Raw genomic sequence first — 19,722 nt, 5'->3', positions numbered from 1 at the left:
AATTTTGGGTGGTTATCCAGATTGTCTGAAGATCCTGGCTCAGAGAATCCCTCATCCCATCCCCCCGCCCCTCTGGAATTTTACAGAATATGCTAGCAGCATTGGCAATACAGATTTTATTTTATAGTTGATCATTTATTCTATTTGAGACTTATTTTCCCAATATAATCATTAGTCTCTCCTACTAATATCCACTAACTAGAAATCTTGATATTTAAATCAAGATGGGAAAAGCAAGGGGATTTCTAAGCAGTATCCTAAAATCCTAAATCTGGTGCTTTCTGCAACACTGTGCTGTTTTATGTTGACTCTAAAGCCTTACCTGTTTGGAAGACTTCAAGTCAGTGTATTATTACATTCAGGTCTGTTACAGTTAAATTGCATCTTTGCTATTTGATGGTGTGTGGGGTTGGGGGGGGGGGGGGAAGGGGGATTTTTTGGGGTTGTTTGTTGTTTAGTTGGGCTTTTTTACACAGACGGAAGCAAGACACTTACTTTCTTCTTCCTGCAGCACGGATGCTTTAGCTCAGCTTTGGTTGTCTGTCTCCTGAGGACGGGGAAGGCTGGTGGGTTTGCCCCCAGTTTAGAAAGCAACTGGCGGAACTCGCATGGAGATTTTTCAGAAATCTCTGGAAAACAACGCTTTGCAGAAAACTATTTAATGTGGTACCTCTTCTCATGAGCCCTGGTGCAGTTTGGGGGTTTAGTGGAGTACCTGCTTGCGAAGCGGAAAGCCGGCGGTGAACGTTAGCTTTGGCCTCCGAGCGGCCTGCAGTGCCCAGTTATTTCGGAGGTTAACCACTTACGTCCAAAGCATTACTAAAACGGACCCGTTTACGCGGCTACGTTCAGCACAGCCGGGCAAGCAGAACGCCCCGCCCCGCTCCCCGCCGGTTTCCCGCCCGTTGCCCACCCGGGGCGCTCCCTGCCGCGTTGGGCACCGCCCCATCTGACGTCATCGCCGCGCGACAGCGGCGGCGCCTGTTCCTTCTGACGGGGCGGGCGGTGATGGCCTCGCAGGACGTGCTCAGCCAGACCGCCCGGCTGGCCTCCTCCAGCGCTTTGCTGCAGGTGCGCGGCCGCCCCCCCCCCCCCCCCCGGCGGTGCCTGGCGGGAGCCGCTCCCGCCCCGCCCGGCCCGCAGGTGTTTCCCGTGCGGCTTCCTTCGCAGGTGCTGTTCCGGCTGGTCACCTTCGGGCTGAACGCCTTCACTCTGCGCTACCTCTCCAGAGAGCTGATTGGTGTGGTCAACGTGAGGTGAGGAGGAGGGAGCCCGGCCGGGCTGGAAGCCCCTGTCCCGCAGCCCGGCCGGGCTGGAAGCCCTTGTCCCGCAGCCCGCCCGCGCTGCTCGCCTGAAGGCTGACGTGCGTGAGGCCTCCCTGGGTGCAGGGCTGCCGGCGCGGTGGGGCTCTCTGAAAGCGTTTGAGTTTGGTGCAGCATCTCTGCGTTTATGGTCTGTAGGTTGCGTCGCTTATAACGCTTTGCATAAGGCTGTTTAGTTTACTCTTAAGTGCTTTGGTCGTTGAATCTCTCTGGGTTTATTTTTTTGCCTGAAACAGGTACTGCTGGCCTGTTCGTCATGTTAAACCATCAGTTTGCTGAGGAAAAGGAAGACACAAGTGCGTCTTACATGCGTTGCTATCCAATAAATTTTTCAGCTGCGTTTTTGGTTTATAGAACTCTTAAAGTTTGATATTTGAATAATCTCATGTAATTACATTCCCTCCTATTTCAGGAAATGGTGAATATTTACCTCATATCTCTGTTTTCTTTGCATACCTGTTAGATTGGTCTCTCAGGTGGTCCTGTGTAAAAACTGTCAATGATGTTGCTGCATGAGGGATTTCAGAAGTAGTATGTAAAGAAATAATTTTCTCTCTTAATTTTTTTTCTTTTTCCTCACCTTCTTTAGGCTAACTCTACTGTATTCAACAGTTGTCTTCCTAGCCAGGGAGGCATTTCGCAGAGCTTGTTTAAGTGGAAGTACAAAGCGAAACTGGACCAAAACAATGAATCTATTGTGGCTGACGTAAGATACCTCTAAAAATTTACTACTTTAAGCTTATTTCTAATTCTTGTCTCACAAAATGAGGGCACATGTTTATTTACTGAGGTAATTATTTCAGCATTGAGCATTCAGTAGCCTCAATCATGTTTCAGGACTGATGCAGGAAGAAGCTGGTCAAGTCTGTTGCTTTAGCATTTATGAACTTGATCTCTTTCTGGAGCACGTGGGAAAATGCATCAGCAAAGGTGATATCAGGAGTTGTTTGTTCTGTCACTTAACCTGAAGTTTCATTGATGTTGTAGCTGTTAAAGGACAGTCCTGTTGCACAAACATTTAGTTCTTTGGTTTTTCTTCCTCTGCTTGCTGAGTCTTGCTCGTTTATTACTTGATAAGCGTTTGTGAAGCTGCTTTAGCTCCACACACACCCCACCCCCCCACCCCCAATTTTTTCAAAGTCTTGAGCCCTGATGCAGTTTAATGGCATGACAATGTAAATGTTTGTGTTGGCTAGGAGAGACGTGAAAGAGTGAAAGAAAGGGTTGGAATTAAGAAACAGGGAGTAAGGGACTACTTTTTTCAACTGCAGTGCTGTTTATAGCAGGAAGTGCATAGCTTAAAGTCTATGTGAAGCTCCAGCCAGAGAGTGTAATAGCACATTGCAGCCAAGTGGATTTTATGACTTGTTTCTTCCTTCTGGTTCCTGGACACATATCTCTGCTACTTCTCTGTCAGGTCTAGCAGCTGTGCAGCCTCAATTAGGTGGGTTGGGAAGTAATTTTACCTGTCTGATATGGTGGAAAACTACCCCTGCGTGCTAAAATGGTGGTTTTCTGTTGGGTCACCCTACTGACCTTCCCTGGAACTGTACAGCTGTGAATTAGATCTGGCCCAGGAATGGGAGGTTGTGTGTAGTCATCTGCATCCAGATATAAAGAAGAGGGATTGTCCCTTTCAGGGATGAATTTAATACTTATATGTATTTAATACTTAAATGTATTAGAGCTGTTCTCTTTGCCATATTATAATCAATTTTCTGCTATTTGTCAGCCTTTGAAGTGGGCATTAAATGGTAGAGTTAACAATGACTATGTTTTTTTTTTAAATTTTTCCTCATAGAGAAGCATAACTTAAAAAGATTAACTTCTTGAAGGACCTAAAATACATCTTGGGAGCTTGATGCCAGATACCTTAGGGATCTGATAATGGAAGGGTCAAATAGATCCTGCTGCAAATGTTCTGTGCTCTGTTTGTGAAGCAGTGTCAATAGAAGGCAATACATGTCTGCACTCCTGTGCCTAGCTTGGCTTTTTAACTACAGTCACTAATCAAAGTGGCTCTGAACTACAATAGAGCATTGTGAACTGGCATATCTGAGGTGCAGGCATGCTTTTTCTTCTGCTCACTCTGCTGTTGCTCTCTGGAGAACCAGTGATTTTTGAGAGTGAGACTAGCAGTTGAAGTTGTGGCATCTTTATCTGTTACAGCAATATCCAACAAAGCTTGTCTGCCAAACCCCTGGTAACCACAGACTATAAAAATGCAGCAATGAGGGGTTTGTGGTATTCTGCAGGCTGATACAGGATCAGAATTGTTCAGTCCTGAAGAACAGGAAATGCAGATGATTGACCTTATGTGAGGTTCTTGAGTAAAAAATAGACAAGTCAGCAAAACGTTTTCTGTGTCTTGCAAAAGAGTGCCTTAAAAATGTTTGTTACAAAAAAAAGTATTCTTGGTATTGTAACAATAGAAATTAGTTCCTCAGGGCTCTTTTTTTCCCTCCTAATTATTACAGATTAATATGTGAAATTTTAATCTAATTTTCTTGGGGATTTTTTTATGCTTAAGTTACTGATTGTTTTTATGTTAACTTTTTAGAGTTCCTCTTGGTGTTTTTTGGTCTGTTTTCTTGGGCTTAGTCTGGCTGCACTTGCTTGAAGTACCTGATCCTTCTGTGGTTCCTCATTATCAGGCTGGTGTAGTGGCATTTGGTCTTTCTGCAATTATCGAGCTTCTGGGAGAACCGTTCTGGGTTTTAGCACAAGCTCATTTGTTTGTGAGACTTAAGGTTAGTAAAGTACATGGGGTGTATGCATGTCGGGGGGAATTCTGTTACTCTGTTGAAAAGAACAGGTCCCTGAAGTAAATCTTTGTATATTCAAGCATATAAAAAACCACAGAACTATGTGTACTGTTTGGTGCTGTGTGACATAGTTGTAACACAGATATGAGTTTGTACCTGTTAAATAAGTTGGTTTATTTAGAAATTAACACCTTATCATTAAATACTTAACAGTGAGTTTTAATTGGAGAGGCACACAGCTTCCACGATTTTGTATTTCAATTGATTGTTGGTATGAAATTGTGAAATGCAAAAATTAAGAACGTGCTTGGCTCGAGCAAAATTTTATTCCTTGTGTCCCATACAAAGGACTGGTAAAGTGCAATGGAGGAATTGTGAAATGCAAGAATAGGAAATTCACAGAGAAATTACAATCTGAGATGGCCAACTCAGCAGAAAGAAACTCTGTAATAAAAGTCATACTGACTTTGAAAGTCTTGTATTCCTACATAAATTCTGTGTGATACTAATGTATTTTACGTTTATGTGTGTGGTTAAATTGTCAGAAAATAAACCTCTGTTTTTTCTTTTTTAAAGGTAATTGCTGAAAGCCTTTCAGTACTGTCAAAATGCATTTTGACGGTTGTTTTAGTAGCCCTTTATCCTCAGTGGGGCCTCTATATTTTTGCCTTTGCTCAGGTAAGTTTCCTCTGTTTTCTTTTTCTATAAATTCTTGATTCATCTGAATTTTTATTTGGTGCTGCCTTTGACATTTAGCCTGCTAAATAACTTAGAGGAGGTGAGAGAAAATGCTTCTGAGAGGTTTAAGATTTAGGACTTGTATGTAGTGTTTTCCTGATGTTTGTTATTGACTTGGCACTTTGACCCTGAGCAGTTTAGTGGGTGTGCAAGAGAGCACCTTGTTCTGTCTGCGAAGGCACGTTTTGCAAATAAGGTTACGTTATTCTGTATAAGTTTTATCTTAACTCTCTTCTTAATCAGTTATAAATTCTGGTGCTTGAAGGCTCTGTTCACCACCTGGCTTCAATATTAATGTTAGACTTTGGATTCTCTGTGTAGAAGATTATAATTGCGTGTAATCTTGTCAGCCTGTATCACCAACCTACATCATCTTATCAGAAGGTGCTAATCATGTGTAATGTATTCAGATTAAAACTCTTTCTTTGCTACAATGAAGAAAGGATATATTGACACCTGAAAAATAGGTTTGTCACCTGGGCAATATCAGTTTACCTAGAAATGAAAATGTGATCCACCTCAGATGTGGACATTTGGTTATTTTTTCGTTCAGTTTTGCAGTGGCTGTAGTGGGTAGCTTATAACTGATCAGAGAGATGTAGATGGTAGCTATTCTGTCAACTTGGTTTTTAGCTGAGTAATTGCTTTATAATTGGTCTTTAAGTAATGGGTCTAAAAATCTTGAATAGAACATAAAAGTTGGCAGAGGGCTATGATAACCTACACATTAAAAAAAAAAATCACCAGCATAACCAGGTGGGGGTTAAAATCTTTAAGTTGTTTAAAATTTGATAGGAATAAAGACTATCTACTACATTTTGTTCTCACTGAATTTGGAACTCTAGCATGTAATTCTGCATTTGTAAGTTTATTTTGTATCACTGGTTGTTTTTCTTCTTTCCTTCCTATCTTTGCAGCTTTTATATGTCAGTGTTCTGGTAATGTGCTATGTAATTTATTTCAAGATGTTTTTGGGGTCTCCTGAAGCAACAAAGAAGTCATTTCCAGTTGCTAGAATGAAAGCTCTGTTACCTAACTTGGTGGAAGATGAGGTATGTTGTACAAGTCATTTCTTGATTTTAAGTTTTTCTTGAGAGAGCTTTGAAAATTAGTTTGTGCTACTGCAGTCATTTAAGTGTTTTTGAGGATATCTCTGTGCTGTAGAAGGTATGACTGATTAAAATTACCTATAAATTCTGTTTGTGGTTTGTATCAGTAAAATCCTTGTCAGAAGAACTTATGAAACTTGCCGCCTTTGTTGTTATGGGCTTATTGCTGACTTATCTTTTAGTATGTTTGCACAAACCATTAACTGGAGATAAACATCTGCAGTGTGCAGGGGGATGACCAGGTCCTGCTGGATCTGACTCAGGAAGGAAAACAACTATTTTACTAGGATTTTGGTACTTGGACTTTTCCATAAAATAAATATGGTGGTAAACAGCATCATACAGTTACTCAAATATCTCTGATGTCCTCTCAAAAGACAATGAGGCAAGAAAGAAATGAAGACACAGTGAGGAGGAAGACATTTTGAAAAAGATTGAAAAGATAGAGGTGGTTCTTGGTTGTAAGACTTGTGGGGACAGCTTGAAGAGCGGTAAACAATTTGTATCTCTAGTAAAGGTGAGAGTTACAGTGGCATGCTAAACAGCATGGGATTTGTTCCAGTCTCTAACTTTGGTTAGTATTTTCTGTAGAAAGCTTTTTTGGTACTTTATCTGTGGCAACACTAATTTTCAGCAAGTGAAAACGTCTTTGCCAGATCAGAGTGGTATTGGTGCTTGAATTTAGCAATATTTTAGATTAGTTGTTAGTAGCTATGACATTGTGGGTTTTCCTCATCAGTACAGTTAGAGCTAGCCTAGAGTATTATGCTGGCTTTGTATTTTCTATTCCTACTCAGTAGTTTCAATCATGTTTATTACATTTCAGTACTTTTTTTTTGCAGACCTTTGTTAACTGGAAGGAAGCACGGTTGACTTGGAGTTTCTTCAAACAGTCCTTCTTGAAACAGATTTTGACAGAAGGTGAGGCTTGATGTACAGTTGTGATGGAGAAGGGCTAGCGAATACTATTTACAAAATTGCCTTGAAGCTTGACAAAGCTGGGCGGGTATGGGCATGCAACTTTCAGAGATTGTTGCCAGCAAATGTTACCAACTTGAAAGAAATTTTTGAGGGTATTCTGAATTAGTGCTGTCCCATTTGACTTTGTCTCTGGAATAATTAATGTTGTAAGTGCGTGAACAAGTTTTGGGAAAGATTTAGGGACTTTTTCTTAAGTCCTTTATTTTGAACTTACAGGTGAACGATATGTGATGACTTTTTTGAACGTGTTAAATTTTGGAGATCAGGGTAAGTGTGATGTTATTGTGGAATGGTGACAGTTTTCTTAGTTGGTGCTCCTCAGATGGTTCTGAAAATGACTTAAAGTATTTGAAGATAACTTGAAAATCTGGGAAGATTTCAAAGCCTTTGTGCCTTTGAGATACATTTCAGAGTATGATTGATATAGATATAGAAAAGAATTAATTTAAGATGCTGGATTTTAATTTTATTTCTTTGAATCAAAACTTTCCAGCTGGATATGTCATACCATGTATCGTGTTTCTCTTTTTTTAAAAAACAACTTCATTAGTATCTGATGTATTATGGTTGTCTGTCTTTCAGCTTTTGTAACTGTCTTTTTCCTGCTGTGTTCTGTCTTCCTTATGACTCTGTGTTAGCTGTTAGGGCAAGAACATCATTGTTCATAGCATCGCATCTCAACACCGAATTATATTATCTAAAAGAATTCAGTGTGGTGCAGAGTAATGTATGCCAGTAGCCATTCAAATGACTGAGTTGCCAGCACTGGGTCTTTATAGCTTGAGGAAGGAAAATAGGCTGTAGTTGTTGGCTCACTATTAGGAATTTCTTGGATAGTTTGAATTACTTTTAATTGCTGGCAGTAGTTTATTCCCCCATAAATAGTGAGTACATGTGCTTGCCTCTAGTAACTGTGGCTGCTTCTGATCCTCCTCCCCTGCAGAACAGTTAGAGGGTCTTTAAAAGAGCAATGAGTACAAAAACACCCGTACTCTCAAAATGTTGAGAAACGTTGGTTCGAAGTCCTATGAAATCAGCCAGAACCATATTCTATTATTTCATTGTGAATATGTAAAAATATACACACACACACAGATGTCTTAGCAGTTTTGGAGAAGTACCTTGCTGAGGTTGGAATGCTTGTGAATTGTCACGTAGGATTGCTCTTCCACTTCAGTGAATGTAAAAAGAGAGAACTTAACACTAAAAATAGATAACTTTCTCTTCTCCTGTATCAGTAAATCCTTACATTCCTGTTCTCATTCAGTGAAATTTATCAGGTTCTTTTAACTTCCAAATCACATTTAAAATTTTTACTGTAGAGGTGCTGTTACTAGATTCACATCTCTGTAGTGGATGCTGTTGTCCTAGCTTTGCCATCTAAGAGCAAGCCTGGCAATTTTGAGCTGTGGTTGGTGTGCCTGTCAGAATTTTCAGGGAACACTGCTTTTATGTTGCACTAAATTCCACTTGTTTTCTCTTTGTTCATTGGAAATGTTAAATTAGAATTCATGTCATTGTTAAAGACTTGGAATTACAATCTGTCTAGGAAAATTACAGGTTGCTGCTATGTTCTTTGGTTTTTTTTGTGTGTTGCTTTTTTTTTTTTTAAAGGTGTATATGATATCGTGAATAATCTTGGTTCACTGGTGGCCAGGTTTATCTTTTTGCCTATTGAGGAGAGTTTTTATGTCTTTTTTGCTAAAGTGATGGAAAGAGGGAAGAATGTAAAGGATCAGAAGCAGGTATGGTTTTTTTTTTTGATTAATTACATGTCCAATGCTTGGTTTTTGTTACAGATAAATTGCATCACAGAAGTGTGACTGACAGAAGTGTGTTTAAGTATAAAGGCTGTTAAAATTGAAAAGTTGAACTGGAAAACAAAAATATTGAGTGAGGCTGGACCAAAAGAAAAGAAAATAGGTAAAATGCTAATGAAATAGAAATTAAGATATTCAGTGGCATGATGCTGCCTTGTGTTACAACTGAAGTCAGCATCATCTGCTCCAGACAGTGTGATGTAAACTGTAATGTACCGTGTATTTCCAGGTATACTTAGACAATTACTTAAATCATGAAAGCATGCTATTTCTGTCAAATAAATGCTGACTGAAAATATTTGACTTGAAAATGTAATTAGTTGTTAAGTATTAAACAGTGTTTCCAAAGAGTGCAGTTTTGGGAAGAAAAGAATTGTATTTTTCTTTTGAATTGTTTGTGAAGTATCAATGATTAAACAAACGAGCTGTGTTGCACAGTGATATTAGTATATGCTCTAGCTAAGAAATTCTTGATCAGTCATGAAGATCAGCCTGGGTTTTTTTGCTATGACAACTTTTTGTAGTAATCCTGCTACTTGCACCATAGCATACAATTAAACAAATCCCCTGCTTCATGTCATTGGCAGGCTAAGAAAGGTGTACATATGTATATTTTATATATAATGTACCTGATATTTATAACTGGCAAAATGGTTATGAGTCTTCACTGTATGTAGTGCAATTAAATTACATTACATTACAAGAATTACAAGAATGCTTCTTGTAATGAGGTAATAGAACTGACCAGTTGCTTGTTCTGGTGTGGCAATCCTGTAGTCCCATGCAGCAATAAAAATCTGACTGTCCCACTGACTCAAACTGTGGCCTTGGGCAGGTGCTGTGCTTTTCTTTGCTGTTACTAACTGGCGAACAGGTGCAAGTGTTGTTTGCACATTGCCTTAAACAGGCATATTCATGGCTAAATTTTGTAGAATTCGTAATGAGTAAAACATACAATGGAATAATAAATATATAAGAATTCTTGGAAGTTAAGACCGTGTGTGGATAATTCAATAACAAAGGATAAGTTTCACACCTTTTTACACTGTGCAAACTGGTTTTTTTTGGTCAAGTAGCTTTTTTGTGTGAAAATAACTATTATATTGATTCTGATTCATGTAATTGACTACGTTGGTGGGTTTTTTTTTAGGATGATGTTGCTATGGCTGCAAATACATTAGAATTGCTGTTGAAGCTTGTGCTTCTGATTGGCCTTACCATTACTGTTTTTGGCTATGCCTATTCTCAGCTGGCTTTGGATATTTATGGAGGCTCAATGCTCAGTTCTGGAACAGGTAAAGATTTACAGAGCTAACAAAGAAGCCATTCTTTAAAAAGAGAAACTGCAGCTACTATGAATTCTTCTGGAAATCAGCAGATTTTCTTTTTTTTTTCTGTAAAACTCCTGTTGAAACAAGTGGTTTAGCTTGGCGGAATCCAGAACTCATGCTGTTGTAACAGCATCTTTAATATGTTGTAGGCACCTTAAACTAAAATCTGAGGAGCTCTAAATACATACAGTCAGATTTAGGGCTCTACCTTCCTGCAATTTCACATAGTTGGAAAAGAACGTTTTAAAGGTTTGTTTGCCTGCTCCATGATGTAAAATTCCTAAATCTAGCTGTTTGAATTAACAACAACAAACACGCCCCCAAACCCATACAACAAATTGGAACCAAAGAATCCATAGTTTTAGCATGAAAACTATTTATACTTTTTTTTATAGTGCTAAACCATATGATGGTAACAATCTTACTGTAGTTGTATAACTGTTTCTTTAAAACTGAAAGAGGAGGAGACTTGGTAATATGAACTACATTATTGCCATCAAGAAGGAATATTCAGGAATGCACACTAACCTGTTACAAAGCACAGGATTTTTTCCCTAGTGTTATAATTTCTAAAGGACAAGAAAAAGATTAAGGTCTCAATGGAGAATTTTGAAGTCATGTCTAAATCATCACTGACCCATAAAAGTCTGAATATGTAGCACAATTTTGAATGTATTGAATAGGCTTTCTGTTTTTTCTTACTGTTGTGTTCAAAATATACACTTTATTGCTTTTAGTACCTCATAATAACTATGATTAATTTCCACGAATTTCTGTACAATAGAAGATTTGGGTTATGATAAATATTCATTTTTAGTTAGGAAATCCCTTTTAATAAAATACTTTTGATATTTTTTTTTCTGTTTACTGTATCAATTTCTATTCTTGGGTGGTTTGGGTTTTATTTTATTTTGTTTATTTGTGTTCTTATCAAGATATCTAGACAGGAAACTTGTTCAAATGAACTTAAATTTCCATTATTAGTGATAACATTTCAACTTTTACCTCTCAGTGAGTGTAAAAACAACACGGTTTTATAAAAGAAATATTTACCTACTTCTCATTCTGATGTGTTTTTTAGGCCCAGATCTCCTTCGATGTTACTCTTTATATGTCCTATTTCTTGCCGTCAATGGAGTAACAGAATGCTTTACGTTTGCTTTGATGTGCAAAGAGGAGGTAGACAGGTAGGAAATAGTGTCCCCAGAATATTCCTATAGTTAATCTGCTGTGGTTTGCTTGGAGTTCGGTATGTAAACAGAACAATCGTTCTGCATGAATATATATGCTTGGAAATGCTTTTTTTTCCAAAGAGCAAATTTCTTTCTGCTGTTACTTTAAGAATTATGTTTCTTGTCTCCAGAGGCAGGTGCAACAGATGGGCAAGCAAACCTCCACCACTGTTGTTTTTTACATGCTTGTATTTGTTGGTAAACATTGATGGTCTTAAAAATTTATTTGTAATGACTTTATAAAGAGATTGGTGCATTTGAAATCAGCGTAAAAATGTCCTGCCCCACTGAAAAGCAGCTCCTTATTCAGCTGTCTGCATGTAGACTTAGATGTAGAAGCTTTAGCAAATGTTTATATGTTTGGGTACAAAGGTAAAAAAAAATATCAGAAATTGAGAAATAAAAAGATTGTTAAATTAGCTTTTGGTACATTACGAATTGGAAAAGTAATTTAAACATGAAGTCTTGTGTTCTGTATGTATGCACTTGAAGTTACAATTTTTAAGACAGGCTGTCACTTAAAACTCATTAAAATTTTGCAGCTGTTAAGATTTTTCATGTACAGTCACTGTGTATCAGGTACCCTTCTGAATGATCTAAATTGGATCTGAATTCGGTGGTTGATCTACTTCAAGTAGGAGATTGGACTAGATAACTTCCTGAGATCCCTTTCAGTCTGCATTATTTCTTGATTCTGTGTCCATCCTGGGTTATTGACTTTGAAGCCTGGTTGCCTTCCCAGTGCTACTATCGAGCTTTTTTTCCTTATGTAGCAGCTGTCCCTTACAAGGCCTTTCCAAATTAATTTCAGAGAGGTCTGCTTGCCACAATCACAGTAGTATGGTTTAGACTCAGCGAGGGCTGCTTTCATGACCCCTTTAAAGTGTGAACTTGTTTTCAAAGCCACTGTTTGGAGCAGAAAATAAATTGTCATGTTGTTGAACACTATTTTTCTTTAATATATACCTAAAATAAAATAGCAAAAAATCCACGAGTTTTACATTACTAATCATTGCTATTAAATTTGACTTTCTGAAATGAGCGTACAGCTGATTAGTGAAACAGAACTTCCTTCGCGTAGTGTGGTTCTTCATTTAATTTGCTTGATGTGTTTTCCATTCTTTCAATGAATTTTTTAATTAACATCCAGGTTCTCAAATTTGTATTCTTCCATTAGAAGGTGGTAAAAGAATTTCTGTTTCTCATTTTAGAAAATAAATTGTGGTATTTCTTCAAAGATGAAGTTAGTAACTAAAATACTGTAACTGTATACATGGTCACTTTGTTTCTTTTTTTTTTTCTAGGTACAATTTTGTTATGCTGGCCTTGTCCTTCACGTTTCTGTGCATCTCTTATTTCTTAACCCACTGGCATGGCAGTGTAGGCTTTATCCTTGCCAATTGCTTTAACATGGGTATTCGAATAGCTCACAGCATCCACTATATCTACGATTACTTCAAAGAAAGCACTTACAGACCTTTGACAGGCTTGCTTCCCTCACCATTTTTGGTACTTGTTTATATTATAAGTGGAGTAATCACTGGTTTCTCAGAGGTAAGCATCTTTCTCAGATTTTTGCTTTCACTGTGAAAGTTAGTGTCAAATGAATTTTGTGTCCACAAGCAGATAAGTACCATTAGTGAAAAAACAAGGCCAACAAGGAGAGGCTAGAAGACTTGCAGTATGGGCAAAGCAAGATATAATATTAAGAGATTTTATCTTTGATACAAAGTTATCTCTGCCACCTGTAGAAGGTGTATCTGCCAAGTAAAATTTTAACACGTTTCTTCTGTCCGTAGATAAATCCATGTCCATGTTCTTAATAATATTTGGAATTTTGCGACAGCACAAAGAAACGGATATTAAAAATTCTGTAATAAAAAAGTTATAGAGGAAAAACAACCAAAACAAGAACAGAAACAAAAATTGCCAAGAGCACATTTATTCAGACTGCGGGATGGTAATTGCACAGACTAATTATGACAGAGACGATAGCATCTCAATGTACAAAAATTTCACAGATTGAAAATCTGTTAGGCCTTAGGAAGAAGAGCTTTATGTTTTGGAATGGGAGATTTCCAGTGGGCTTTTGTTAGAAAATAGCCTAATACGTTGCTGCAAAGTAGAAGATTTGCGTGATAGCACCAGCGGAGTTTTCCTAATATCTTGATTAACATACTTCTGCATGTGGGATAATAATAACTTCCACATTTACCCGATATCTACTGAATGCTCATTTTTTTGCTAACAGAATTTTCTTAAGAAAGCAAGTGTTGCAGCTACTAAAGATGACTTATTGTAGGATCTTTGCACGTGGCAAAATCATGCTTAGCTTGTGGTGATGTTAGCATGGTCAAGAGAGGTGTTGGACCTTGTTTCTTATTGAGACAGTAAATCTACTTTGTGCTGACTAGTTTTCCTGCAATTGCTTGTTTCCTTTGTTGTAGGTGTTCTGCTGCTGCGATAAGGGTTGGATGGCAAGGCTGATTCACATCAGCATGGGGGCTCTGTGCTTTGCAGCAACCATCATTACTATGTTCTGCACAGAGACCAAGCTGATCCACTTTGTCAGAAGCCAGTTCCTCTCCCGGTATATGAAGAAAGGAACGTGAAATGCTCATGTGCAGAACAGTTCTTGTACGTGCTTGCAGTAAAGGACTGTATTTTTTGCATAAGATTTGTATGGAAAAAGGTTTCCACGTGTGTTTTATTGGAAGCATTGATATTGGAGTAGCAGTGTAAACGGTTGCCAACTGAATATTATTTTATCCTCTAAGCTGGTCAGTGCGGTGAAAGAGAGATGAGTAATTTTCTCCTTATGCATCATTCTTTTCTGAGCTTTTCTTCAAAAAGCCTCTTTGGTAATGAATGAAGATCTAAGATACGTTGTCTGACATAACCTAGTTGACAGACTTCATGGAGAGAGCTCCTGTTCTTACCAGTGGGGAGTACATGGATGAAGGCACCGCATGGCTTACATCTTAACATGTAATTAAGAATGCCTTTATATGGCACAGTGGGCTGCTTAACTGGTTAGAAAATAAATGGTCTGACCAAAAAAAAAAAAAAAAAAAACCCACAAACAAAACCCCCCCAAAAAACCCAAAGCAAAACCCACAAAACAACCTGAAGAAAACCCTAGAGCAAGGACCAATAGCAGTGTTAACTGTTAGCTGGAGTAGAATGTAGTGTGGTGCAGAGAGATTGAGTTGTCAGTGTTTTGAAGCGTAAAGTGGTGAACAGAAAGTTCTGACGTTTACGAGTGAATTAATGGCATACACAGCATGTGTCCATGCTAGCTGTGTGAGGTTATTTCATTCAGCATATCGTTCATTTATGAGGGTATTGATTTACTTGTCAAAAATACTCTGAAGCCTTAGCTAAAAGAAAAAAGAGGTTTTGAGCGGTGTTTTACAGAGGTGTTAAGTACAATCACACTGATGCTGAAGTTCCAGAAGGTTAATCATAAAACTTTTTACTTTCACTCCGTTGTTCTTTTTTCTTGAGAGTTTAAATGCTGACATGAACAAATCTGTCTCAATAAAAATAATTTTATCTTGTCTAAGTTGAATGCTAAATATATTTAATAAGATTTCTTTCAGGGATTTATGCATATTGAAACTTTTGTTATTGGATAGAAAATGCTTCTTTCTGTTGCAGCCAGTTTTCCTCATGTCTTGTTCCTTTACTTGTTCAATCTTGACATTTGTATTGATTTTTTTTGTTGTTGAAAATTTGGACATTCAGAGGTTGTAAAATTAGATGTTAGGCTGCTGGTTTAGGTTTACTAATGGTGTGTTTTATTGCTGGTCTGAGATCTGAATTTGACAGTTTTGGAATGTACATGTGGCAGGCTTATAAAGGTTAGTGTTCCCTTTGCGGTATTTGGACGAACCAAAAAATGTCAGATGATGAAAAACGTGCTCATACATGTATGGTCAAAAGCTTTTAGTTTAATTATGTAGCAAGTCCTCAGATCCTCAGGTTGCTTAAAAAATTACTTCACTGTAATGTCATTGTTGGGTTCATCCTGGTAACCATGACTCATAGAGTGAAATGCTTTCTGGTATCAGTGTCTTCAGTTTGGTGCTGTTAGAAACATTTTCTAAACTCTGGTACTTTTCACTTGGAGAATATTGCCAGAGATAATTTGTGATGATTTTTCAATCACCAAATTCTTATATAGAGAAGCCAAAATGTAGCAGTGGGAGGAAGAGAAAGGTGCACTTCCTCAGCTAATGGTGGTGTCTTCAGTGCCTAGCTGGAATGTAGTAGAAAGAGACATGCTGATTCTTCTGAAGTTATGAAATTTATCTAAATAAAACAAATTCTACATTATTCTGTCCTGCTAACTAAATTTGGTAGTTCTTTACCTTTTAATTTTTTCTCTTCTGATTTGCCTTGCAGATTTTCCTCTTTTCTGTCAGGTATGGAGTTTGTTATGAAGTACAGCTTGATATATTGCAGAGGATTGAAACTTCTTTATTATAAATTGTCAATGCATTTCCTTTACCTACTTGTTCATAACTTTTTTTAAAAAAAAACCCCAACAACCCAAAAAACCCCAAACCAAAACAGACAGATGAACTTATGGACTCTTTTTGGGTCTGTCTTCTGCATGATTTTGGGACCTTACTGTGGGAGTATCTCAATCTGTACAGTGATTTTTAACTCTTGGAATGAGGGATTTTGTGAAGCCCTGCACATAAAGTGCTTTGGAGATTGAAGAACTTTTCGTACAAAATGAGCTTGAAGTCATGCTGTCTTATCTAGTCTTTATGATCCCAGCTGTACAGTGATACTAATTCTGCTGCTACTGTTGTCGTAAATAGGGTAGTATGAGATCTTGCTGTTCAAATAGTGGGTTGTCTAGTGTCATAAATCTTCAACAGCAATGCTATGTATGTGTTTAAAGAGAAGTCATGTTTTTTGAACCAATTAGTATGATTTCCTATTTTAAAGGCTTATAAATATCTTGCGCATCTCAACAAGTGAAAATACAATTTCATATGAATCAGGAAGCCGTTTAAGGTGGCTTAATTTGCAAATTAAGGGTACATTCCTTTTAAATTTGATCTGTAAGCAGTTGAGTGATGGTTGGCTGGCTTTTGTGGTTTGGGTTTTGTTGGGGTTTTTTTAATGTATTTTGTGTATCAGGAAACAGCAAGGTGGGACAGGAAGTGTTGACCTATGAAGCTGTTTCCTGGTTTCTTATTTATCTGTGATCATTAACGTGAAAGCTGTTAATTGCTTCATTTACAAAGAAGCAAACTGTCAAACTCGGGAACAAAGCTGGGACTGAACTTGACCAAATTTCCCTTCTGTTTGAAGTTCTGTCAGTCAAAGGCACGAGGGATTCTTGTCTGTAAATTTCATGAAGCTGTTATGCAGTGTTTTCCTGAAATCCTTTAGTTTAAGCCAAAGTAAAATTAAACTTTTTCTTTTTAGAAAAAGTTAGATTTTGAAGTAATGTGTTGGTTTAGGTTTTTTTTTTGAATAGTTGGATAAATGACGGTCAAATAACTGTAAGATACAATGGTTGTATAACAGGATAATACCAAATAAAATTTATTTGCATTACGTTTTTTGTCTTCCGGTTGAGGCTTATTGGAGTGTTATTGGTGTCTTTGATACAGTTGATGCTTAAATTTGGTTGGATTTTCTCGGGTGTTTTATGTATAAATTAATTTATCAACCTAGAAACTTAGACACCATTTCCTAACAAACCCATTGAGAAAATTTACTGTAGGACTTCTGTAAGAAGTGGCACTGTTATAGTCACCTTTTTTCCTGTGCTTTTGTTGAAATGTATGTTTGTATGGATTGGAGTGACCACATTTCTTTGTTTGCTTTTAAACAATGCTTTGCTGTGATAAAAACTGTTTGAGTGGCCAAGAGTAAACTTGATATTTAATTAAGTTTGTTGCTGAATTATGCCCTAACTGGCAATATTAGTGTTAGGTGCTAACTGATTGTTGAACTGTTTGTTCTTTTCTAGTATTGTAAATACTTTACTTGCATGTAAAGAAGTGGACTGAGGGGTGCACGATCACTTTTTTTTTACCCAAAAGAAATTAGGAGTTAAAGCTTTTACTTTAATGGTTAATCTACTTTAGTGAGCATGAATAGTAATAGGTGTAACCTTAAATTTTGACCACACTTTAGCACCCATAAGAGTGTTGATTTGTTAGTTCGTGTGAAGGATTGCCTGAGTGCGAGTACCTTGAGGTCAGCTAGTCCTAATGTGCTGGCTTCTGGATAGTGCTTAAATCTAAACTTTGAAACTCTTTTTGTGGATTTCGTATTTCTTGCTCTTTGAACATCATACTTTTTTGTGGTTTAATTACCCTGAAGAGAGGAACTGAGGCTTTTTGAACTATGTAATTGCATCAGTAGATCTGCTGAGATGTAATGATTTTGTTTGGCACAAAGCACCTAAGTTATTTGCATTCTAATAGTGCTATGTAAATGCAGTTCACTTTCATTATAAGCTTAAAATGGAAGTTTGAAGCTCTCCACATCTGATGTACAGCTGGGCCATGGAAACTAAGTGCAAGGCGTGCTCAAAAGCATTAGCAGCTGGGGGGATCTAAACTACACAGTGATAGGAAGTGCTCATTTCTGTTGCATTTTGGATTACTTTCACGAAAAGATGCTTGTGCTCTTTAATTTATGGATCTGAGCTGTGGTTCATGCACTGCCTTGCTGTGATCTAGAAGGAGGAATGAACCCTTTTCAGTTGAGCTGTCTAACTGCACGCTGCACGGACTCTTGAGTATGCAGCTAGGGTAGGATAGTTGGTTTTCCTGTTGTAGTGGTGGGGGAAAGGTAAAACAACTCTGGTTTGGTTTTTTTTGGTCAGATTTCCTGTTTAGTTGTATAGGTGAGCATCTAATAGAGCTCTGTGTGTTGTTTTGTGATTCAGATATGCCTGTCTTCAGCATGACTGCCTCCCAAAGACTTTTATGCCATCTCACTGAACTGAGAAAGTGGAAAGGAACATAACCAGGACAGACATGTTGTATCTGTGACCCGTGTAAGAAGACTGAACTAATTAAAGCTGTGTCAAGAAGAAAAAATTGAAAGAGCGAGCAGTTCTTAAACACAGATAAGATGTATGTAATCTGCTAGTAAACAAGAAGCATGTTTTGTTCTCTGTGATGCGCTTTGGAGAGAGCGCTTCAAAAAGGGAGGAATATAACAGACTGGGAGAAGACTGCAGAGTTTTCCCCATGACTCTGGAATGCAGGAATATTTCGGACTCTTGCTCCCTTATTGTTTCTCCTAGGGAGAGAGAGGAGTGCGAAACAGTGCACTGATGCTGTTGCAAAGGGACTTCTTTGTGCCTCAGAGAGCAGCTGAGCCCTAGTCGTGCACTACCTGTGAGAAGGAGCCCTGTGATCAGTTGAGAATATCTTCTCAATAATCTTTTGTTGATTTTTTTTAATTCCTCACAGTTTCACTTATGTGTTGGTAAACCATTCATAGCCAAGTCCCGTATGTAGATATCTCTCTCTTTATTTGCTGACAAAATCAACTTAAGCAATCTCAATGTAAAAATGCAGTAGGTCACAAGAGTCCTGTGCCAAGGTGGAGTGAGGAATGTGTGGTCAGCTAGCTGAAGGTTATGTTATGGCCTGCTTGCAAGCCCTGACAGCAAGGAGTGAGGAGGGAGCAAATTAAGGTTGCACAGAAAAATTTAAATGTGTTGTCTCTTCAATTCTGGATGCTTGACTTGGCAGTACTAATGTTTTCCTAATGGAATGTTTTTTTGGGGAATAATTTTATAAAACAAGTACCATAAAATGCACTCATGTGCCTTCTCTTATTTGTGTAATGATTTTTAGCAGCCTCTTGAGGGGGTGGGGAGATGTTATGGTGTGAGGAAAGGAAGAAGGGAAATGTGGCAGAGTATGGTACATGTGCAAGGAACAGTGTCCCTCTGAGGAAAGGTCTTTATTTACTTCCATCTCTGAATGCATTTCTGTCACTGCAAGTAAAACTCTTGAGTGTGTGTCAAGGCACTAGGCAACTAGTAGAACATGCTTGGAAGAAGCAGAGTATGCCCATGAAGTAGGATACTCTGCTACAGCCTGCTTGTCATTCTGCTTTGCTGGTCAAGTAGGCCTTCATTTATGCATTGACAACACAGGCAATAGTGTATGACAACAGTCTTTCTCTAACAGTCCTCCCATTTGAGGTTGACTGTATATTAGCCTGTGGAAACTGGGGGGTTTCTGTGGTTCCTTCAGAATTGTACTGATGGCTTTTAGTATTTTTGTGGGGTTTTTTTTGTTTGGTTGGTTTTTGTTTGGTTGGGTTTTTTTTCCCTTCAGATGATTTTTTTACACAGTAGCTTTACACTGTTTCGTCTGGGAGCTCTGCTGAAGCACAGGGGTGGGATCAGGGAAGTTCTAGGGCTTC

At 38.1% G+C, this 19,722-nt stretch overlaps 1 protein-coding gene across 2 annotated transcripts; it reads left to right on the top strand.

Moving 5' to 3' along the window:
• Nucleotides 1–1,008: 1,008 nt before the first annotated feature.
• On the top strand, nucleotides 1,009–15,719 carry RFT1 (RFT1 glycolipid translocator homolog). Of its 2 annotated transcripts, XM_086469816.1 has the most exons (14): nucleotides 1,009–1,071; nucleotides 1,171–1,256; nucleotides 1,912–2,028; nucleotides 3,883–4,072; nucleotides 4,664–4,765; nucleotides 5,743–5,877; nucleotides 6,777–6,855; nucleotides 7,132–7,182; nucleotides 8,530–8,660; nucleotides 9,886–10,030; nucleotides 11,148–11,253; nucleotides 12,603–12,852; nucleotides 13,746–13,935; nucleotides 15,706–15,719. In XM_086469816.1, the coding sequence occupies exons 1-13, from the start codon at nucleotides 1,009–1,011 to the stop codon at nucleotides 13,908–13,910; spliced, it is 1,620 nt and encodes a 539-aa protein (XP_086325942.1). In that variant the 3' UTR covers nucleotides 13,911–13,935; nucleotides 15,706–15,719. The 2 variants fall into 2 exon arrangements, with proteins under 2 accessions (XP_086325942.1, XP_086325941.1); XM_086469815.1 differs by lacking the exon at nucleotides 15,706–15,719 and having other exon boundaries at nucleotides 13,746–14,321.
• Nucleotides 15,720–19,722: the final 4,003 nt, after the last annotated feature.

Source organism: Leptosomus discolor, chromosome 9, assembly GCF_034619465.1.
Source record: "Leptosomus discolor isolate bLepDis1 chromosome 9, bLepDis1.hap2, whole genome shotgun sequence".
Taxonomy (NCBI): Eukaryota; Metazoa; Chordata; class Aves; order Leptosomiformes; family Leptosomidae; genus Leptosomus; species Leptosomus discolor.
This window is presented reverse-complemented; position numbering and strand designations above follow the sequence as displayed.